General features: G+C 37.7%; 1 protein-coding gene across 1 annotated transcript in view; it reads right to left on the bottom strand.

The window, feature by feature from the left end:
- Appl (amyloid-beta-like protein) overlaps positions 1–24,716 on the bottom strand; it is a 62,231-nt gene that overhangs the window by 7,104 nt on the left and 30,411 nt on the right. Inside the window, exons 3-13 of the mRNA XM_076780483.1 lie at positions 22,100–22,153; positions 19,224–19,355; positions 15,927–16,053; positions 13,516–13,606; positions 12,157–12,287; positions 4,179–4,214; positions 3,145–3,364; positions 2,716–2,926; positions 694–876; positions 490–561; positions 154–344 (exon numbers count right to left, since the gene is read on the bottom strand). Coding sequence (XP_076636598.1) covers positions 154–344; positions 490–561; positions 694–876; positions 2,716–2,926; positions 3,145–3,364; positions 4,179–4,214; positions 12,157–12,287; positions 13,516–13,606; positions 15,927–16,053; positions 19,224–19,355; positions 22,100–22,153 — 1,448 coding nt within the window. The remainder of the gene's footprint in view (positions 1–153; positions 345–489; positions 562–693; positions 877–2,715; positions 2,927–3,144; positions 3,365–4,178; positions 4,215–12,156; positions 12,288–13,515; positions 13,607–15,926; positions 16,054–19,223; positions 19,356–22,099; positions 22,154–24,716) is intronic.

Genomic DNA, 24,716 nt, shown 5'->3' with positions numbered 1-24,716 from the left:
AATATAAGGAACGAAATCTTCCATGAATACTATTCTGTATGTTAAGAGAGAGAGAAAAAAAGAGTGAAATAAAACGTATTCCGCTCGAAAGTTCAAGATCTGCAGCTTCGTATTCTGCGATCGACGTTGTGCTGTTTTGATCGACAACATTACCGTTCTAGCATCAAAAGGCTCTGATTGGTGATTCTATCGATCTCCGCCAAGTGCTCCAACGTTGCTGGTTTCTCGCGTTGGGCTTGTTCCAAGCTGCTATCCAGCAAGTGTTTGTAATGAGCGATCGTGTGATGCCTGTCCTTGTGAAGAGCACGAAGCAGTTTCTGCAGACACTTCTGAATGCGATGCATCTAAATGGAGAACATAACGGTGCAATACATCACGAACCGCCGACTGGGGAAATTTAATACGCGATATAGCGAACGGAATAATCGTTCACAGGTTTTATTACGGCCTTCGCTAGGTTTGGGATATAAACGTGTTTTGCGAACTTACATTGGGAGGAGTCTCGTTCAGCGCAGCGGTATAACACGACATCGCTTCCTCGTTCCTCTGTTTAACAGCCTCCTGTAAGTGAACAAAGGTGGACATTGTACTTCATCGCGTAAACTCGTTGATCAAGTAACTGGCGCACCGGTACATTCACTGCTGATCACAAGTTTACTTATTTTCTCAATTTTATTCCATCGGATCACATACTTGCACTCTCTGTTGATGCATAGCACTCAACTGATGTTTTTCTGCGGCGCCACTTTCCTCCAGCGCGGCAACGGTCTCCTGGAATCGTGCGGTCATCCATCGTTTGAAGGCGTCGGCGGCTACCGGATCGTGAGCACGGATATCCTGATACTTCTCCTCGAGATCACTCCAATCCTTCATCACCTGAAAACGTTGTAGCACAAAGATTTCGACACTGGTGTCCCGCGCGATTAATAACCGTCTCTCGAAACACGATTCACGATTCTCTTATTCAAATTACAATCAAGAAGACAAAAATAATGATTTCTATCAATGGTTCGCGCGAGTATCAGTATCAGTATCAGATCAAGGCATAACGTGCAGATTTTGCGAACGACCCAGTTAGCTGAAACATTAAAATTGAAGTAAAATAATATACAGGGTGTTCGGTCACCCCTGGGAAAAATTTTAATAGGGGATTCTAGAGGTCAAAATAAGACGAAAATCAAGGATACTAATTTATTGATTGAGGCTTCGTTAAAAAGTTATAGAAACATTTTCGGCCATATAGTATATTTTCGGTAAAGAAATTTTTTTCTTGAAAGTACGTAGGATTTCGGGGGTATGCCTATTGACCAAAAATGATTGTAATTAACCCCCACAAACGAAAATAATTTTTCCAGAATGATTTAAAACTTTTCAATTTCGTCGAAAAATTTGTCCACTTAATGAATTTTTTTCTCGAAAGTCCGTACGATTTCGGGGGTATGTCTGCTCACCAAAAATTATTGTAATTGACCCCCGCAATCGAAAATAATTTTTCCAAAATGATTTGAAACTTTTCAATTTCGTCGAAAAATTTAGGCATCTATTCGAATTTTTTTCTCGAAAATGCGTAGGAATTCGGGGGTATGTCTATTGACCAAAAATGATTGTAATTAACCCCCACAAACGAAAATAATTTTTCCAGAATGATTTAAAACTTTTCAATTTCGTCGAAAAATTTGTCCACTTAATGAATTTTTTTCTCGAAAGCCCGTACGATTTCGGGGGTATGTCTGCTCACCAAAAATTATTGTAATTAACCCCCACAAACGAAAATAATTTTTCCAGAATGATTTGAAATTTTTCAATTTCGTCGAAAAATTTAGGCATCTATTCGAATTTTTTTCTCGAAAATGCGTAGGAATTCGGGGGTATGTCTGTCCACCAAAAACGATTGTAATTAACCCCCGCAAACGAAAATAATTTTTTTATAATGATTTTAAATATTTTAAATTTGACGAAAAATTTGTCCACTTAATGAATTTTTTTCTCGAAAGCGCGAAGGATTACGGGGTTATGTCTATTCACCAAAAATGCTTGTAATTGACCCCTGTAACTAAATATAATTTTTTTAGTATGATTTGAAATTTTTTAAATTCGTCTAAAAATTTCAGTACTTTCTCGAATTTTTTTCTCAAAAGTGGGCAGGATTTCAGGGGTATGTGTATTCCCCAAAAATGATTGTAATTGACCCCTTCAACCGAAAATAATTTTTCCAGAATGATTTGAAATTTTTGAATTTAATTGTTAATAACTTTTTAACGAAGCCTCCATCAACAAATTGGTGTTCTTGATTTTCGTCTTATTTTGGCCTCTAGAATCCCCCATTAAAATTTTTCCCATGGGTGGTCGAACACCTTGTATAATGTCGAAGGTTAGGTTATGTTAGGTTAGGTTGAGTTTTTTAATTAACTCCTTCCCGTACTTTAATGAGTCTAACTCGTGATGAAGATTTTGGCCCAAACTTATTTTTTTAGAGATTGTAAACAGAGATTCTTATAATCTCTGTTACAAAGCAGTTTAGCATCAGTCTGGTCTGTTTACCGCGCGTTTACGCTTACCAGTTTGAGCCCGAATTTCGTCGAGCTTAATAGCACGAGAGGGGGTTAATATTTAATAATGTGTAATGATCGTTTACCGGGCAAGTTCACCCTGCTAAACTGACCTGATACGTTTCGAGCAAACGAAAACCAAGACACAATAATATTACCCACTTACTTTTGTCACTTTCTCCTTGTGCACCTCCTCGAGCCTCATTTGTGCCTGTTTGTAGCTCTGATGCTCGGAGCGGGGATCAAAGTGTGTTAGATACGGATCTGGCGTGCTCTGCGACTGCGGCGATTGTTGCGTGCTGGTGCTAACTGGCAATGGCATCGCCGTTATGTCCTGTTTAGGTTTTTCCGTCGTTGAAATTGTCGTTGATAATCGACTGAACAAAATCAAACGCACCATAACGTCGCTCGTCCTAAATTACTAGACAATGCAACAAGCTAGACACGGCGCAATCTTTTGCAAGCATTAATATTACTAGCTTGTAAAACATTGCGTAGGATGTCTTGAATTTTCGATTATCCCGTTAACAAAAATAAGTCGTGTGTTTAAGCGTTGTTCGGGACTCGACTTTTGTTTTATTTCTTGCTGGTTTACCTTGTCGTGGTGTCGTAATCGTCGAGGTACTCCTCGTCGCTCTCTTCGTCGTCAGGCTGGTCGCTGAGCACGTCCTCGGGGTCCGCGTCAGAGTCGTCTTCGTCGTCCGTGTCGGCGTCAAGGTCGTCCTCGTCATCGAGATCGTCTTCGTCCTCGTCGAGTTCGTCGTCCATACCCTTCGGAATCGGCAAGTCGATTGGCTGCTTGGGCTTCGCATTTTCTGCAAATCACAAGAGAAACCTGATTATTTTTTTGTTTTTTTCTTACAGCAATTTCTATCTACCGCCAACGTTCTGTCCACATTTTTTTTTAACGCGCGAGTTTCACTCGATAATTGCAATTTCAGACGCTGTTTTTGCCGAAAGTCACAGTAAGTAAATAATATATTTTTTTGTGATCGTGAAAATTGTGACGATTCAAATATCCAAGCCGTGACTCGAAGCCACGTTCTCGATCTGTCTGCGCGAAAACTTGGCTGCAAACGCCGAAGGAAAGTTTCCGTTCGCGCTGGTATTAATGCCAAACGGATAGAGCGTGGCATCGCGTTCAATTTCATTGCACGATCCGCGGAAATATTACATTATTCATGGAACAACCTACTGGTGCACTTAATTCCTGGAAATGGTGTGACTAGCTGAAGACAGAGAACGGTACCGAGAAGGAAGAGCTGCCAAATTGGACATTTAAATAAAATTATTATTACCATATTGCAGTAACAAATCTCGTGTACTTTCGGCAACCCACGAAAAAATTCAGAATTTTCCAGTCCAGCAGCTTACAATATTTTATTTAAATCTGCAGTAAATACTTAAATTTTTGGATGAAAATAAATTCTTGCGTTTCGAATTACGAGCACAGGAATTCTGCGTCCACCGGAAAATTCTGGTTATTAATTTTAACAAATTCTACCCATCAAAAATATTCTTTTTTTTTTTTTAAAAAAAAAAGGATGAAACGATGAAATGATTACGGGTACGGTAATTGAATTATTACATTATAAAAACGACGTTTTATTTGTTGCATTTAAAACCTACCTGCAAATTGGATACTGTCGTAGTTAATAAGGGAAACTGTAAATGGACAAAAGAGTCAGAGTTAACAAATGTTGGCATGACCGTCAGAGCGAATAAATTGTGATATACAATGGAAACCAAATCGAAAACTAAATCTAATTTTGCAGCTGCGGACCGGATGTTTATTAATGTTGCACAACATTATGTAGCGATTTTCTCTTGGCGTTTTGCATTCGTTTAAAAGTGAACAGAACTTTTCGGTAGTTCTAAACGTAAGTAATAATATTATTTATCGATGTAGACACAAGTAATGATACAGATATGAATGACATGATGCAGGTAGACAAACATTCACGCAAGCAATATTTTATTAACGCTCGTAACCTATGTATTATATAAAAAGTAAATTTTTTGAAACGTATCGAGCAGATAAAGGGTGTCAAAAACAGGTGGTTAAAAACTTTGCAGACTCGCGGTACTTGCCGAAGCGAGTAAAAAGTACTTGCTGAACAAAGGTTCTTAGATCGACCCTGTCGGAGTGAATAGCGCTTTTCTGCGTCGATAATGTAAATTACTTATCCGTGCTGGTTCATCGCTCCGGGGCACGAAAATAAAGGATTATCAAAGATTACACGGAAGCACGAAGAAACCTGTATTTTCTGAACCGTCGTTACCAAAACGTTCCACTGTTTCAAAATTTCGTTATCCAAAGAGAGAATAATCCCTGTAAAATATTCATTCTTCGAAGTATATCCCTGTAATCGTTAAAGCTAATTTTGATCACAGCTAACGGGTGTGAATAAATTCCGTAACTCAAGAGGATTTGGAAAATGAAAAGTGACAAATTTACGTTCGTATTTTTTTTTATTTTACAGTTGATTTAAGAAGTATTTAAGTCGACAAAATTAGATGGTTCACCCGTGTGTGTCTGTTCGTTACGAGCAAACAGTTTTAAAAGTACAAGCATAAGTTTCGAAGAGTAGGCGATGAAGCCTATTTACTGTACCGATACTCTTTTGGCCGGAGGTTCGAACCTTATTGGAGCTTTTTCCGATGATAGGGTAAACGTAACAGTAATCAATACTGACCCAGTGACCGTCACTTCCCGCATTTTTAGTTAAATATTAAGCTCTAAGGTTAGCTTCGTCGAAGATATTATCCAGAGCCCTGCTATGTTTATCAAAAATCTACTGAGAGTAAATAAATACTTTTATACCATATAAATTGAACAGTTTCAATAATATTTTCATCGATACATACTAATTATTATTTTATTTTTTCCTTTTCCAGAGAAGAATTACACTTAACCTAACCTAACCAAGACGAATACTTTCATACCATATAAATTGAACAGTAGACGTTTCAATAATATTTTCCTTGATACATACTAATTATTGTTTTATTCATTCTTTTCCAGAGAAGAATTGCACTTAACCTAACCTGACCTAACCTAACCAAGACGAATACTTTCATACCATATAAATTGAACAGTAGACGTTCAAATAATATTTTCCTCGATACATACTAATTATTATTTTATTCTTTTTTTCCCAGAGAAGAATTACACTTAACCTAACCTAACCTAACCAAGATGAATACTTTCATATCATATAAATTGAACAGTAGACGTGTCAATAATATTTTCCTCGATACATACTAATCATTTAATTTTTTCTTTTCCAAAGAAGAATCGTAAAATGGCTGAAACTACGAGGCGACGTTGACCAATTAAAAATTTGCCTGCAGCGGTCACAGGCAATAATCAGAAGGCCAGCGGCAGAAAATTTATACAGTTTCCCGCAAAAAAAAAAAAAAAAATATGCGTTTTAGAGTATAATATTCCCTAGAGGTGGTCGAGTCAGGTGACTCACCCTGCGTCGAAAAAAAAATTCGGCCACCTAGTGTATGCAGAGCGGATCCTCGCAAGGGACGCAATAACTCGTCCCTTACCCGTCCTGAAAAACTCTAATTTGTCTCTGTTATGTTGAAGAGGACAGCCGTCTTGGCTAACTAGGTTCTCGAGATGTTCCATTCTCCGAGAATAGACACGCTGATGAGCCGACTTCTCGAGTTCTGCAAAGGCAGACAAAAGCTTCGCCTGGCGTATCCTCCCGGTGCTATCCTTTTATCTGGGTCACGCGGTGGTTGTGTTGGCAGTTTTTTTTTTTTCTTCTTCCTCAGAATATTAGTACGTCTATTGCGCGTATCGGAAGCACCCTTCGTCCGCCCCCACACCATCCCCCGTTGGCGAACGCTGACCGAAAGAAGTATCAAGATTTGATCGACGATACGTAAGGAACGGAAGCGGCCACGAGAGGCTTCCACACGTACGCTTTCAACGCTGAACAGAGGGGAGAAGCTTTGCTCGGTCATCTGTAGAAATCGACGCGCTGAAAACCGTACAGCAGGCGCAAAGCCTGGCTAGAGTAAAAATAACGTTGCTGACAAAATGTTACAGCGAGCTGCCTCGTAGACGCGTTTCGCTACTAGCGCCAACAAACAATGCGTAGACTCGAGCAAACAGGAATCAACGCCATCTGCGCCGTGAATCCAACTTTAGAGTCTGTGTGTTTGTGATTTGGCTCTAACTTGTAGTGGTTCTGTCCGATTCGAACCAAATTTTGTTCAGCTGCTCCTTAGGTTCAGACAGAAAGTATTAGCTACTTAATTTCCTCTTAGAACGATTTGGTAAATTACTATATTAACTATATTGAAAATATTCTTGAAGTTTCGAAAACTGTTTCTTCCGATATATTTCTTTCCACCCAAACACGAGACAACGCGTCCTGTATCGAGGATCAAACTTTGGGGTCTGTGTGTTTGTGAATTGGCTCTAACTTGTAGTGGTTTTGTCCGATTCGAACCAAATTTTGTTCAGTTGCTCCTTAGGTTCAGACAGAAAGTATTAGCTACTTAATTTCCTCTTAGATCGATTTGGTAAATTACTATATTAACTATATTCAAAATATTCTTGAAGTTTCGAAAACTGTTTCTTCCAATATATTTCTTTCCACCCAAACACGAGACAACGCGTCCTGTATCGAGGATTAAACTTTGAGGTCTGTGTGTTTGTGATTTGGTTCTAACTTGTAGTGGTTCTGTCCGATTCGAATCAAATTTTGTTCAGTTGCTCTTTAGGTCCCAACAGAGAGTATCGTCCACTTAATTTCCTCTTAGAACGATTTGGCAAATAGTTATGTTGCTTTTATACTAAATATATTGGAAACCTTATTTTTTGCTTAAAAGCATTATGTCTGAACTATTTCTAGCAGAATAACATTAAAGTAAATAGAAACCATTATTTCCTCTTTTTTTTCTACCCGATAGAGAACGGTTCGCGTTCGAGTCGATGGTATTATTCGTTCGAAAATATTGTCTTTGTAGCTTTCAACCGAATTGGGAAAGAATCGATACGACAATGAGGCTTTCCAATTTCGAGACACGCCTAAGATACGCGCCACGCGTTTTCTTCAGCTAATTTTCCGAAACATTGGAGCAGACCAAGGGGTCTGGCCGTTCCTTTGTCCCCAGCCCCGTGTTAGTAAAAGTTAGAGGAATAAACGGGGGGAGCGTGCGTGGCGTCTGGTCGGGCCGAGGGTGGTCGTAACGCTGTCGGTGATTCATCGGTGATTCCTATTGATTCACAACTACGCAGAAACTCTATCGAATGTGCCGCGAACCGGCTGCCATAAGACCCTTCTTACAGACTGACAAGTGTATCGGGGTCGACTTTATTAGCTGCCCCCCTGCACACTGCAGAGAACTATTCGAATAGTTTACTGCTTGGACACACGAATACTCGAAAGATACGAACAACAAAATTCGATCGTCTTCCCATTGCAATATTAGCTGGAAAAAAAATCACAAATCCGTGACGAATTTTTTAAAATTAATCCTTCCCCCCTATACAGTGTCTCATCACAAATTTATTAGTCAATCCTTTTATAAACAAATTTAGGCAAAAAAAATTATTTGGAATTAAATCATACGTCAAGGGATCAAATTACCCCATGAGAATATTTTAAATTTTATTGAAGATTATTTTATTAAAATTTATTTTATATAAAAAACTATTCAGATATAAATATAAAAAGAAACCAACTCAGTAATAATAACAGTTATAAAATATAATTTCGATTGTAACAACCATTATTAATCGTTTTAAAATTTCTTTTATATAAAAAAACTATTCAGATGTGAATCTAACGAAAATGCAATTATCTACGTTGTAGCTGAGTCTGTGATAATAGGGAATAATGAGGGAAGATATAAAAAATGTAGAAAATTTGTATGGATTGCAACCGAGTGGGAGTGATTCGAATATCGATAAATAAATAAGACAGGGTGTTACGGGGTAGTAGATTGAAAAGAAAAGATACAGAGCGCAGGAACGAGCAGCAAAGCCATAGTGTTTCGTTGCGCAGCCGTCGAGAACGTCGACGGGTCGTTATTGATTGCACGAGCGAGCAAGACAGAAGGCAGCTAGGGTGAAGCTGGGCAAAAGCGAGGAGGGCAGAATCGAAATATAACCACTTTCTTAATGCAACCCCCTCCAGTCTTCGAGCACTCGCGACAGTCGATTGGAAGTAGCGCAAAACGAGAGGACATTTTTATTCGTAAACCGAACAAGGAATTAATAAGCGACGAATACATTTATTCAAATATCCCAGGCCCCTTTCGTCGTTCATCCGTTTCTTCCGGCGATTTCGCAGTCGATAATCCCCCCTTTGAAGGGATCGCCTCGTCTCTCGGTCGAAAGGAATTTCTTGGGAGTTTAAAAAAATCATTTCTTGGGCATTTATAGAGCAAGAGGGAATTTTATTTTACGTATAATTTTGTTAACGTTGATAGATGAAATTAATTCGCAAATTTAGTCGCGACGACGAGTGCCGGACCGATCGGTCGCAAATTTAGTCCTGACCCAATCCCAGATCTAAAAAGTTTACGAAAGAACGTTCGAACATCGATTGGAATAAGATAAAACAGAATAAAATTCAAAGTATCTCGTGAGATATTACATTTTTAATAATCGTGCCTCGATACTTTTGTACACAGAATGATATTGCACTTAAAATCACGAATAGAAAAAATTTATACGATAGAGGGTTGTAATTTGGGTTCCAATTCCTAGAAAGTTTGTTTACCGAATGATTTTTTAATAATAAATCGAAAGATGTAACTGAAAGTTACTATCGTAGGAATTTATGTGTTTACGTTTTGAGGTTATGATCGTTTAGAGCAACGAGCACAGAACGAACGAGTACATCCGCCATTGTGGGTCCTAACGATCGGTTCGTGTTAATATCGAACGTATTCGAGCCACCGTACGAAACGTTCACTCTTTGTAACTTCATTGAAGGCATACATCGATGATTAATGGAACAATGAGGAGAACCGTTGAAACGTTACAATGGTATTATACGTCTGGATGGATCCTAGAATGTATACTCGAGGCGTGAAAAGAGTCGATTAGAACGAGCACACACAGGCGCGAAACGACAAAGAGCGTTACGAAGTACGCCCGCATTATTTACGACACGGGGATATCGGGCTACATATTTTTCCATGTTTCACTGATGATTCGATTACAATAACACGCCTGGTCGTTACATTTTTTTTACCTTTGCTAAACGTCGACCTGGAAACTCGATGTCGGAACACTTATACACGGTGTGCGTTCTCATGCTACAGTTTTACTCGCGAAAGCTCGCGACCACACTTTGAAAAGTGTTCCCCTCGACGAGGGATGGGCGAAATTCTCGTCCAAAATACCAAATTTCAAACAACGAACAATCTGTTAGATGAAAATTACGACCTGCAGGGGAAAATAAAAAACAAATTTCAAATCGATTCTGGAAAAATTATTTTCGGTTGTGGGAGTCAATCACGATCATTTTTGGTGAATAGACATACCCTCGAATTCCTACCCATTTTCTAGAAAAAAATTCGGGAAGGTGCGAAATTTTTCGACAAAATTAAAAAATTTCAAATCATACTAAAAAAATTATATTTAGTTACAGGGGTCAATTACAAGCTTTTTTGGTGAACAGACATAGTCTCGAATTCCTACGCATTTTCTAGAAAAAAATTCGAGAAGGTGCGAAATTTTTCGACGAAATTAAAAAATTTCAAATCGTTCTGGAAAAATTATTTTCGGTTGCGATGGTCAATTACAACCATTTTTGGTGAACAGATATACCCCCGAATTCCTACGCATTTTCGAGAAAAAAATTCAAGTAGGTTCCGAAGTTTTTCGACGAAAAAAAAAAATTTCAAATCGTTCTGGAAAAATTATTTTCAGTTGTGGGGGTTAATTACAACCATTTTTGGTGAATAGACATACCCTCGAAATCCTACGCACTTTCGAGAAAAAAATTCCTTACCGAAAATCTAATTAGGTGACTGACAAAAAAAAAAATTTCCAATCGTTCTGGAAAAATTATATTCAGTTCTGGGGGTCAATTACAATCATTTTTGGTGAATAGACATACCCCCGAAATCCTACGCATTTTCGAGAAAAAAATTCAAAAAGGTGCTGAAATTTTTCAGCGAAAAAGAGAATTTCTGAATAGATATCCTAAATAGACGTGCTATAGAAGAGATGCAAAAGGAAAGGAGGGGGGTGGTGGATAAAAATAAACAATTATAGGCGTAGATGACCAATCAGTTTTGAAAAGTATCTATTTCTGATTGTATAAATAATTATTCGTGATCCATTGTTCGAATAAAATTCTGCTTATCTTTGTTTTCGTTCATGCAAATCGAGATTCGTTAACCCTTTCGTCAGTGATTTTTCCTCTTCCCCGAAATAAAAATTCGAGTCTTTGCGCACAAGCGTATTATTTAATTTTTGTCTTAACGTCAATTTTCAGTTTTCATCGTTGGGCGAATAGAAATTTTATAGAGAATTTCGCGAAAGCTACGAAACAATATTTTTTGTTAATTGTTTAATTGTTTATCAACGACAAAAATGGAACTCTGCGGAACTCGTTACAATCAATAAGGCCGAAAACAGCGAGTCAGAGTTTGGCTGAAAAAGTTGAAAAATCCCTTAAAAATGCATTCGTTTTTTTGTTGCCTCGTCAGGCGTGATTTTTGCACTTTTTTTGAACAAACGGTATTAATACCGTAGAGAGTTCCGCGGGATTTCGTTGAAAAATATTATTTAATTCCTTTTCCGAGGGTTTGCATAGTTTTTGGTTTTTTTTTTTAATCTCTAGAGCCTGGATTATAATGAGAAGAACAAGACTCAGAAAAAATATTTAAAAATCCTAAAGAACCTGAAAAATTGAACACGTTTTGGGGAGCAGCAAAGTTATATTTTCCAACGCGATAAGGCTGCAACGAATTCTGTATGCATAAATGAGAAAATTTGCAAAAGAAATTATGAACTTTTTTATCCGCCATCTTGCATCTCTGGGATTTAAATATCATTGGCAATGCATGAAGATCGTTTCTAGACAAATTCACAACGCTGGAAGGTAATATAAAAATCTCCCTTGTTGGATTTCCAAAGTCAAAAAGGGGAAAGGAACACGTACCAATTATTAAAACAGGATTCTGATCCATTTGAAAATCTTAAAGTGTTCCTTCTGGGAACGATTTTGCTTGAAACTGGTGTCAAATTATCTAAGAAATAAATTCATTTAAATAAAATAAAATTGAGAAGATATTCGTACGAATCGCATTTTCAAACCATTGCTAAAATTAAAAAAAATCAAATAATATTAATTCCGATAAATAGTAATAACGAGACTTTGTTACAATTTATACAATCATAATCTATTATTTAAACAGGCAATATTAAGGAGGTATTAATAAACGCGAAACAACAAATAATATCGCGTGCCACTCCGTTTCGAACACACAAGAAATTCGATGCGTCGTGTTTTTAACGCGAGAGAAAGGATTAACAGGCAAACGAATTCACTTCAACTTCAACACATGCCAGTCGATGAATGAATGAATGGTGGTATGAGAATGTACGTACGTTACGTACCTTTCAGGTGTTTCGGACAGCACACAAACTCGACACCGGAGAACAGGGATATTCCGCAGGGCAACAGCATCGCGAAGCTTCTCAGATTCATGTTCCTCTCCCTGCAGGTGTCCGCGGCGGTTGCGTTCCATCTGAAACACAGAATTCCCCGCTGCTCTTTACGAACATTCTCGTTAAAACCTGAATTCAGACCCCAAAAGCAATTTTTTGGATCTATTTCTAATCAAACGGAGATTAAACTCGTCAAAAATGAATCCTACAATTAAAAAAAAAATACAGGGTGTTCGGACACCCCTGGGAAAAATTTTAACGGGGGATTCTAGAGGCCAAAATAAGACGAAAATCAAGAATACCAATTTGTCGATGGAGGCTTCGTTAAAAAGTTATTAACGTTTAAAGTTCCGTCTGTATTGAATTTTTTTCTCGAAAATGCGCAAGATTTCGGGGGTATGTGTAATGACTAAAAATGATTGTAATTGACCCCTGCAACCGAAAATAATTTTTTTAGAATGATTTGAAAAATTTTTTTTCCGTCGAAAAATTTCACATTCTCGAATTTTTTTCTCGAAAGTGGGTAGGAATTCGAGGATGTGTCTATTCACCAAAAATGCTTGCAATTGACCCCTGCAACTAAAAATAATTTTTACAGAACGATTTGAAATGTTTGAATTTAATTGTTAATAACTTTTTAACGAAGCCTCCATCAACAAATTGGTATTCTTGATTTTCGTCTTATTTTGGCATCCAGAATCCTCCATTAAAATTTTTATCCCAGGGATGGCCGAACACCCTGTATATTAATCACTAAATACAAAAAAGTAGATGTATTTTCCAAACTACACAATAGAAACAAATTCCAGTATACTTCGTTACTACACAGAAACAAAAAAGATAACGTTTCACGGTAAAATAAAATTTTTCGTTCCCTGTATATTTCAAGAATATGTTATATATCGGTATCGTTGGTTTTTCCCTTTGTATTCTGAAGAGGGGCGAGAATATCGCTCGAAACGTCAATAATATAATCGTTCTCGACACGCTGTCGCCCTTTGAACCGACAAATTTTCCACTTTAATTTATCAAACGTTAATTGCTTTAAGAGAGGCAGGGGGAAAAAAAATAAAATAAAAAAAAAAAATCAGAGTACATTTCACAGAAAATTCAATCCCACCGTTTCAAATATATTTCACGAGAATCCACTGAACCGACAACAATGGCGTGCAAGAGCGCGAATTATTGAACCGCGAATTCCAATAACGCCGGGAGAGTCGGTGTTAAGGACAGAGTTACGTGGTGCTGGACACGCGTGAATCGATACTTGGCTCGTCGCTTCTTCCCCGTTGAAATTCAATTCCTTACCTGTGAGATTCCCAGCATTTCGTCTGATTGTGAAGGTGGTCGAACAGGCAACCTTCTGGCACGAGCAACGCGTCGCTTTGGAACGGCCCCTCTGTGAAAAGAAATGGCCGGTGAAAAGAAACGAGTCGTGTACTACGCGGCGAAACAACTACCGTGCATCCAAACGCTACAGACGCGAACCAGAAATCGCGTCGCACTGTCTGCCGTGCAGACTATTCCGTGATCGATGGTTAAATCAAACGAACGACTCCACGCGGAACCATTCTATCGCGCAACAATACTTCAAAGAAAAATCTTTCAGCTATTTTTGAGAATTAAATTTATCTGCATTCAAATGTTCCAACACCCTGGAAATATAATTTAAAAATTCAAATGTTCGTTTGAATTTTTGAAATTTTAACGTGAGATTCTAGGGGGCAAAATAAGACGAAAATCAAGAATACCAATTCGTTGGTTGAGGCTTCGTTAAAGAGTTATTAACGTTTAAAGTTCCGCCTGTAGAACCGCTATCGCGTGCACGCGGCTGTTCGCAGATCGAAACTTTAAACGTTAACAACTTCTTAACGAAGCATCGATCAACAAATTGGTATTCTTCATTTTCGTCTTATTTTGCCCTCTAGAATCTCCCATTAAAATTTTTCCCAGGGATGGCTGAATTTTAAAATAAAAAATAAAATAAAAATTATAAAATGTATCGTGAAAAGTTAAATTTGAAGGGGGGGGCCAGTATCAATATTTAAAGTTAAAAAATCATATTTCTACCACGATCTTCCCGTCTAAAATCGTCGCGTATAGTACGCCTTGGCTTCGTACGCGAATCTGAACAGGTTGATAGTACCGAATCTATTTCTAGACACAAACAAGCCAGATATGACCTTTAACGAGATTTGCTTGCACTAATTCCCAGTCAAGTGCACGTGCGATCGAGAAATTTTCTAACAAGGAACACCGCCCAATTGGCAATCTTCGATTTTTATCAAACATAGCACAACGGACGGAGCGTACAAAAATACACGCGTTTTTTCGTTTTGAACGGAGTGACAAAAATAGGGGGCACGACAAATTTTAAATTTTGCAAGTTTACGTTCGATCGTCCAAGAAATAGAATTTAAAATTGTCCAAAATTTCAGTGATATTGATTTTGGAAATCGACGCGTCGAAAACAGAAGCCCATTTTCAGTCGGTTATTCGATTGTGACGGGAATAACGTACCACCCTGTAGATTCTACGTGTCTACTCAACCCCTTAACGCGAGTTCACTCCCGCTTGTACGCAGTACTCGACAACCCGAAGAATCAATACGGCAGAAACTGCGAATCAGAGTCACTCGCTGGGATTTGCACGTAAACCTGAACGCGATCCTCAGGTGGCGGTCTAATTCATAAACCTGTAGGGGTAAACAGTATAGTTGTTTGCCACCTGAGAGCGATTGGCCCCGTTTTAACGAACAAAACGATATTAAGAAACCTTTACGTCATGCATTTTTACTTTGAACGTATAAATAAGCTATTTACTATGCACGTATACGTATTTCCTCATCGTTAATTAATTATTTAGATGCATGGAAGAAGCTGTTTTTCTGTTTGTTAAAGAATAAATTTATGAGTATAGTAATATTCGTAATTGTGATAATAAAAATACAAATATCGCGTGGAATAATGATTTTTAACGAACAAAACGATATTAAGAAACCTTTACGTCATGCATTTTTACTATGAACGAACAAATAAGCTATTTTCTATGCACGTATACGTATTCCCTCATCGTTAATTAATTATTTAGATGCATGGAAGAAGCTGTTTTTCTGTTTGTTAAAGAATAAATTTATAAATATAGTAATATTCGTAATTGTGATAATAAAAGTGCAAATATCGCGTGGAATAATGATCACTGCTGTTAAAGATACAACAAACGCGAATGGAAATCTCGTTTGCAAGGTTTACAATAACGAAAGATTATTGAATGCGTTGATGATGCCATTAAGGAGTCATTCGATGCGAGAGTGGAATGTTTTATTCCCGTTAAAGAGTACGGCTGTAAACCGCGCTGTGTACTAATGGTTCAAATGTTCCCTTAATTAAAATAATGAATGGTTGACGGTAAATGCTTTATACCCATCGGTGTGTGTACAACGCGATAATAAACTTTAATTCACGATCACACGAAGGATCGCGTGGATTTTAAAATGGCAACAACGAACGGGTCGCGAAAGAAAACAGACAAATATTTGCAAACTCGTCTGTGCAAATAAAGTGGTAACATCTGTTACGCGCGAGCAGATTTTTATTGATTCTTTCTGCGATATCTGTAACGCCCAATTTCTACGTTCAATTAGTAAAATGATCTACGTGTATCGGACTCTACGTTTCCTGCACGACGCCAGAGACGAACGAAACAAAAATGGCGCCTACCTAGGCATCTGTACGGCTTGACCCAACGCGACAATTTGCATTTGGTTCTTCCTGGCTTACACCATCCGCTGACCCTCACGTAGTGCGACGATTCTACGATGTTGGTGATGTCTCTCTTTGGGTAAGCCTAAAAAAACACATAATCAAATCACGCGACGGTAATTCAACACCGAACGATCAAACTGAATCGATAAAGCGAACGAATAAAGTGGAAGTTCCTTTCGCATTTAATTCTCGAGCAGCGGATTGGAAATGCGATATTTAACGGGCTCCAAAGGGGGCTAAATTTGAAAAAAGACGTACAGTAAAATCTCGAAACGTTTTATATAAAAATTATACACTTTGTATTTCCGAGACACTCGGTATAAGTCTGCCTCGGAATCCAGCGCCGTTCCAGAACCAATAAATATCGAATTTCCAGTTCCCCGTATAAAGCAAACATTTTATTTTCCCACGGAGAAAGCGCAGAAAGATCGCAGCTTTCGTTTAATGCGTTTCGGTGCATGCATGCAATTTCACGGGCGCGCGCGACTGCAGCTGAAACACGTTAATTTCAATCCGCCGAATTATCATGCCTTTCACTCGATAATGCATACATGCATCAACGACAGAACACCGCGTGTTATCTCCGCGCCAGATATTGAAACGTCGCTCGTCTATTTCTGTCAATTAAAAAAAAACGTGCTCTCCGAGGACGCCACGAATGCGGCGCGAGCGATCCTTTCGGGAACCGAGCGCAATTGCTGTGCTTTCTTCGCATTGCGTAAACGCACGCTGACGTTCGTACTCGATTGAACATTTTTACGGACTCGATGCGTGGCTGTGCTCAAGTAGGAGGAATATTTTTCGCCTACGCGACGATCGTAGTTTTCTATCTACTTTCGTATTATTACGCTATTAACAGCAATGCTTGGATCCCCGTTGCTGATTGTGTGGAGGGAACTCCCCTTGACACAACGAAGCTCGATACCGTCGAGCGAACGCGTAGTAACCTGATCCTGGGTCTCGAATATCGGTGAGACGATGCACAGTGCATGATGTAAACATGAAACTTTGTTACTTTTGTTTCTTTTTTAATGAAATTTTTACAGTTTTTACGAGAGCTTTTCGATTAAAATAAGATCAAAGATATAATTGTTTCCTAACCTACTTCTAATAGAGTATAAGATGGCCACTTAATAAGAAATACAGGGTGTTTAGCCACTCCTGGGAAAAATTTTAATGGGATATACTAGAGACCAAAATAAGACGAAAATCAAGAATATCAATTTTTTGATTGAGGCTTCGTTAAAAAGTTATTAACAATTAAATTCAAAAATTTCAAATCGTCTTGGAAAAATTATTTTTAGTTGCAGGGGTCAATTGCAAGCATTTTTGGTCAACAGACATACCACCGAAATCCTGCCCACTTTCTAGAAAAAAATTCAAGAAGGTGTGAAATTTTTCGACGGAAAAAAATTTTTTAAAATCATTCTGAAAAAATTATTTTCGGTTGCAGGGGTCAGTTGCAAGCATTTTTGGTCACTACACATACCCGCGAAATCCTACGCACTTTCGAGAAAAAAATTTCTTACCGAAAATATAATTTCTGGCCAGAAAGGTCTGCCCAAATTTTCATACGAATCTTTAAAACACCATAACTTCTGAACGGATTGGACGATTTTAATGTTTAAAAAAGCAAACCACGCGTATTTTGATGAAGAATATGTACAAATGGCAAAAATATTCGAAAAGTTGGTCCTTGACCCCGCAAAATGAGAAAAACCCCATAAAAATGGTCCAATTTTCAAAGAACCATAACTCCTACAATTGTGAATATATTTCAATGAAACTATTTTCTGAGGTAGAGCTCAAGGGTACCTACAAAAAAGTATTAGACAACTTTTCTGTGGGGCGTCAAACAAAATTACTAAAAATGAAAAAGGAATTTTTAAGAAAAATCGACAGGGGGTGGTAGGTGCCTACATTTTTCGGCGAAAAAAAATGTTTTCAAATCGTTTAAAAAAAATTATTTTCAGTTGCAGGAGTCGATTACAATAATTTTTGGTCATTACACGTACTCCTGAAATCCTATCCATTTTCGAGAAAAAAATTCGAAAAGACGTGAAATTTTTCAACAGAAAAAAAAAAATCCCAAATCGGTTTGGAAAAATTATTTTCGGTTGCGGGGATCAATTACAATCATTTTTCGTGAATAGACATACCCCTGAAATCTTGCGCATTTTCGAGAAAAAAATTCAAAAACGATGGAACTTTAAACGTTAATAACTTTTTAACGAAGCCTCCATCAACAAATTAGTATTCTTGATTTTCGTCTTATTTTGGCCTCTAGAATCCGCCATTAAAATTTTTCCCAAGGGTAGCCGAACACCCTGTATAGTCCAAGTTATATCGTGTTTGATATTATTTTAAAAAGCTCACGAATATATCAGCAAAGGTCCCATTAGCAAAAAATAAATAAGTTTCACATTGTGTTATTCTTATTTATCCTTCGTTCGCTGTCCTTTTCTACGTTCGGCAAGATGCAAAGACGCCATAGTTCGGCTAGTGACTTTCTGGGAACTGAAAGTTAACCATGCTGGGTACTATCGATTTTGAGAAGCGTTATGCGTTAAAGCAGAGCAAAAGTACAGACTTCTAGACACAAATTGTACAAATGCAACGAATACAGTCTTAAAAATGTAAAATGTCGAATCACGAAAATCGAATTAATTCGACGCGAAAGAATATGGATTACGAAAAATATATCACTAGTTTTCTAGAACCGTGCATTGCAATGCGTCTCGTTGACCTGTTTCCACGTTTCCTACTGAAAACCTTAAACTTTCGGGCAGCAACGAACGTGTCGAGAGACTAAATGCCAGGAAATAAGAAGTGCGATCAAAGAGGAAAGAGAAGGAAGTGTAACAAGGCGAAACGAGCTCGTATCGCGGATGCACAGTCAGGGAAAAATTTGAGTGGACACTTTACGAATGTAACAGGTGTGTATTTATTAACCGAGAGTTAAAGTGATCATCGTCGAGTATACTTTAATTCAACAAGTATAAAATCTTCGCCACGCTCGCCGTAGTAATTATATTTAAAGTCTCGCGATCGACTGTGTCTCAAATTCAACGAATTTAATTCTATTTATAACTACAAAATGGGATTAAGTGAAAAATACTAATTGCAAGCGATTTTATTTTCAACTGTTTGAAGATGATGGCGTTGCTCGAAATTTGTATCTAGTCGCGTTTACTGTTTTTTAAAATATCAGAACAGAGGTTTCAATTAGTCTACGATGTTTTAGTCGCTTACCTTCTTGCAGTATTCGAGGATTTCGAGCTTGTCCGTCATGCAGCTCTTCTTGTCGGACGAGGAGACCCAACGGCCCTGTTCGCCCATGTGTTGTGCCAGATACACCTCTCCGGGCTCGCATAATGTGGCAACCTTCGCAAACCGTTCGCATAAACACAGTCACCCTTTCGTTACTTTACATCCAGCTTGAAACAAATGGGAATTCCGCGGCGCCGCTTAAACGCGATAAATCTTCAAGTTTCGCTGGAGCTCTTTCGCGCGACTTTACGGGGCGTCTGAATGCAAATTCCCCCGCTACCTCGGAAATGGAAAAAATTTTTGCAGGAAGCGAGGGAAATGTTTCTCCTTCCGACGAAATCCTTCGAGATTGCGCACCACGGCGGAATATAAATGTACGCCTCTCTGGTCGAGACAATTCTCTCGAACGAAGTTGGAAGTAAAGGGAGACACAAATACCATCACGGTCCCAGAGAAAATTCAATATGAAGAGGACCGTGCAACTTCATGGTACGAACGTCGTGTTAAGCCATTCGTGCTTTACGTTCTATACGGGGTGTCCCCGTACAACAGGGTCGAGTTTGTACTGTAGAAGACAGAAGTAATGTACAGGATGTTCGGCCATCCCTGGGATAAAAATTTTATTGGGAGATTCTGGAGGGCAAAATAAGATGAAAATCGAGAATATCAATTTGTTGACTGAGGCTTCGTTAAAAAGTTATTAAAAAGTTTCAAATCATTCCGAAAAAATTACTTTTGATTGCAGGGATCAATTACGATCGTTTTTGGTCATTAGATATACCCCTGAAATCCTACTCACTTTCCAGAAAAAAATTCGAGTAGGTGCCTTTTTTTAGACGAAATTAAAAAATTTCAAATCGTTTTGAAAAAATTATTTTTGATTGCAGGGGTCAATTACGATCATTTTTGGTCATTAGACATACCTCTAAAATCCTACCCATTTTCTAGAAAAAAATTCGAGAAGGTGTGTAATTTTTCGACAAAATTAAAAAATTTCAAATTGTTCTAGAAAAATTATTTTTGATTGCAGGGGTCAATTACGATCGTTTTTGGTCATTAGACATACCCCCGAAATCCTACCCCATTTTCTATAAAAAAATTCGAGAAGGTGTGTAATTTTTCGACAAAATTAAAAAATTTCAAATCGTTTTGGAAAAATTATTTTTGATGCAGGGGTCAATTGCGATCATTTTTGGTCATTTGACATATCCCCGAAATCCTACTCACTTTCAAGAAAAAAATTCGAGTTGGTGACTAAATTTTTCGGCGAAATTAAAAAATTTCAAATCGTTTTAGAAAAATTATTTTTGATTGCAGGGGTCAATTACGATCATTTTTGGTGAATAGACATACCCCCGAAATCCTATCCACTTTCCAGAAAAAAATTCGAGTAGGTGCCTTTTTTTAGACGAAATTAAAAAATTTCAAATCGTTTTGAAAAAAATATTTTTGATTGCAGGGGTCAATTACGATCATTTTTGGTCATTAGACATACCCCCGAAATCCTACCCCATTTTCTAGAAAAAAATTCGTGAAGGTGTGTAATTTTTCGACAAAATTAAAAAATTTCAAATCGTTTTGGAAAAATTATTTTCGGTTGCAGGGATCAATTTCAATAATTTTTTGTGAATAAACCTACCCTCGAAATCCTACCCCCTTTGGAGAAAAAAATTCATTACGAGCGGAACTTTAAACGTTAATAACTTTTTAACGAAGCCTCCAAGAACAATTTGTTATTCTTGATTTTCATCTTATTTTGGCCTCTAGAATCTCCCATTCAAGTTTTTCCCAGGGTTGGCTGAACACCCTGTATGTAGATGAAAATACAGTTTTACTTTAAGGTTTTCGTATTGAGAGTTGCTATAAATTATGGGCTTAATAATTATTACAAAAATGATTAGTCGTTACTAATATTTGTTTAACAAAGGCAACCATGATTAAAACGTCGAACGAAAACGAAAAATTTTGTATTGTTTTTTATTACATTCGATAGAAATATCGATACCTGCTCGGTTTACACAATATTGATATCGATTAATATTTGTACCAACCGTATCGATATTAAAAATTGATACCAAATACTAGAGATTTTATTACCGTACTTTCCATTACATACTTCGATATCGAATTTCTCAAACATCATCGATGTATAGGGATTTTAAAAGTACAGATAGAATCGTAACTGGTTAATGCAAATTCGTGAACAGAAACAAGAAAATCTTGCCAAACATAAATCCACAAACCAAATGCTGTCGAGACAGTCGGTTGTTTCAATTTGCAAAGTAATGGTTCAGTTCTTTGTACACATGCCCGTATACTGTGTCAATGTTTGCAATATCCATCACGGATGTATTTGACTAAGCGTAAAGAACCATTTGAAGCTAACACAGTGACTAGGAAGAAGCTAAGAGAAATCGTTGCGAGTAAGAGAAACGTTAAGAAATATCATCGATTTGTGAATTTTCTTTTAAAAGGTAATAGAACAAACTGAAGACAAATTATTTTATTAAGAACGACTCGTGCACAATATTCTAATAAATGTTAAAATAATCATATTTGCAGATATTTTGCAAACAGTTACGAATAATAAGTGGAACCAAAAAAAAAAAGTTTTGAACATTGTTTAACGTTCGTTCGTCGTTCGAGAGTTTCGTCTAAACAAGAGTTCTGCCTATTTCCGCGGGTAGGCAATGAAATTCGCCGGCGAATGGATGCAAAAGTTTGCGCCTTGAGCGGAAGTGATTTCAGACGTCTCGCGTAGTGCGGTGAGCACACACCGTCGCGATATAAAATCGGAGTGCACGGCCACGATGACATTCGTAAGGAAAACGAAGCGTACATTTTCAAGTGGTACTCACTTGCGGCTCTGATCTTCCTCCAGCTGGTGCCAACTCGAGCCTCTCCGACACCGCCTGCAACGTAGAAAACACAGAGATATTCAGTTCGTGTGAAACTATACTTCGCTAAGACTTTACAGCGTCTTTTCTACTCTACGCCCGTTTGCGCGCTTTCCCACTCGCCAATTTTCATCGACGATTCCCACTACCGATACACGTACTATTCCAGTTGCATAATCATTAATTGTACATATCGATCCAACGAGTCTCGATCCTCAATGTAACTCATTTAGACTGTTGTTTATAAAAGAATTGTATTTAAACGTGGCAAGTATGCTCCCACGATTACCAAGTAATTTCGTTTAAGGATTAAATATACAGGGCGTTTGGCCACCACTGGGAAAAATTTTAATGGAGGATTCTAGAGGCCAAAATAAGACGAAAATCAAGAATACCAATTTGTTGATGGAGGCTTCGTTAAAAAGTTATTAACAATTAAATTCAAAAATTTCAAAACGTTCTGAAAAAATTATTTTTGGTTGCGGGGGTCAATTACGATCATTTTTGGTGAATAGACATACCCCTGAAATCCTATCCAGTTTCTAGAAAAAAATTCAAGAACATGTGAAATTTTTCAACGAAAAAGAAAAATTGTAAATCCTTCTGGAAAAATTATTTTCGGTGTCGAGGGTCAATTACGATCACTTTTGGTCATTACACATACTCCCGAAATCCTACCCGCTTTCGAGAAAAAAATTCCTTACCGAAAATCTAATTAGGTGACTGACAAAAGAAAAAAAATTTCAAATCGTTCTGGAAAAATTATTTTCGGTTGCAGGGGTCAATTACGATCATTTTTGGTGGATAGACATACCCCTGAAATCCTATCCAGTTTCTAGAAAAAAATTCAAGAACATGTGAAATTTTTCAACGAAAAAGAAAAATTGTAAATCCTTCTGGAAAAATTATTTTCGGTTTCGAGGGTCAATTACAATCACTTTTGGTCATTACACATACTCCCGAAATCCTACCCACTTTCGAGAAAAAAATTCCTTACCGAAAATCTAATTAGGTGACTGACAAAAGAAAAAAAATTTCAAATCGTTCTGGAAAAATTATTTTCGGTTGCAGGGGTCAATTACGATCATTTTTGGTGAATAGACATACCCCTGAAATCCTACCCAGTTTCTAGAAAAAAATTCAAGAACGTGTGAAATTTTTCGACGAAAAAGAAAAATTGTAAATCCTTCTGGAAAAATTATTTTCAGTTTCGAGGGTCAATTACAATCACTTTTGGTCATTACACATACTCCCGAAATCCTACCCACTTTCTAGAAAAAAATTCAAGAACATGTGAAATTTTTCGACGAAAAAGAAAAATTGTAAATCCTTCTGGAAAAATTATTTTCGGTTTCGAGGGTCAATTACAATCACTTTTGGTCATTACACATACTCCCGAAATCCTACCCGCTTTCGAGAAAAAAATTCCTTACCGAAAATCTAATTAGGTGACTGACAAAAGAAAAAAAATTTCAAATCGTTCTGGAAAAATTATTTTCGTTTGCGGGGGTCAATTACAATCACTTTTGGTCATTACACATACCCTCGAAATCCTACCCACTTTCGAGAAAAAAATTCCTTACCGAAAATCTAATTAGGTGACTGACAAAAGAAAAAAAATTTCAAATCGTTCTGGAAAAATTATTTTCGTTTGCGGGGGTCAATTACAATCACTTTTGGTCATTACACATACCCTCGAAATCCTACCCACTTTCGAGAAAAAAATTCCTTACCGAAAATCTAATTAGGTGACTGACAAAAGAAAAAAAATTTTCAAATCGTTCTGGAAAAATTATTTTCGGTTGCAGGGGTCAATTACGATCATTTTTGGTGGATAGACATACCCCCGAAATCCTACCCACTTTCTAGAAAAAAATTCGAGAAGGTGTGAAATTTTTCAACGAAATTAAAATATTTCAAATCGTTCTGAAAAAAATATTGTTAACTGTGGTGGTCATTTGTAATCATTTTTGGTGAATGGACATATCCCCGAAATTTTGCGCATTTTCGAGAAAAAAATTCATCAGTGGCGGAACTTTAAACGTTAATAACTTTTTAACGAAGCCTCCATCAACAAATTGATATTCTTGATTTTTGTCTTATTTTGGCCTCTAGAATCCCCTATTACAATTTTTCCCAGGGGTGGCCGAACACCCTGTATGTATAATAATAAGGGTTGAATAACATGTGTAGGAACGTCGAGGTAGTCTTGTTTGCTCGAAGCATCGTGACGCCGTGATGTGGACAAGGTGTGGCTAACGCGTTATGTGGTATAAACGTCGTCGCGAATTACACAGAGGAGTACGTCACGATCTTACTTTTGCATTCTCCTCGAAGGAGTAATAAGCGTAGACGGTCTCGCTCTAGGGAGTCCCCCACCTACCGGACCAGATTGCGTGCCGATGCGGGATCGAGTCCTAACCAACGGTTATTAGTCGTTCAGAGTTTATGTATCAACGTCCCGGACTGTTTCACGGGCTACCTGCTGTTGTACGAAGGTAAATTGGCCGGGTGCTCGTAAATGAAATATTTACATCGTACGCGTGTCGTACTCGTGGCGAGCACGAGTTCTTCGGAA

Source organism: Colletes latitarsis, chromosome 2, assembly GCF_051014445.1.
Source record: "Colletes latitarsis isolate SP2378_abdomen chromosome 2, iyColLati1, whole genome shotgun sequence".
NCBI lineage: Eukaryota > Metazoa > Arthropoda > Insecta > Hymenoptera > Colletidae > Colletes > Colletes latitarsis.
The sequence above is the reverse complement of the archived record's forward strand: the minus strand, read 5'-3'. Positions and strand labels throughout refer to the sequence as shown.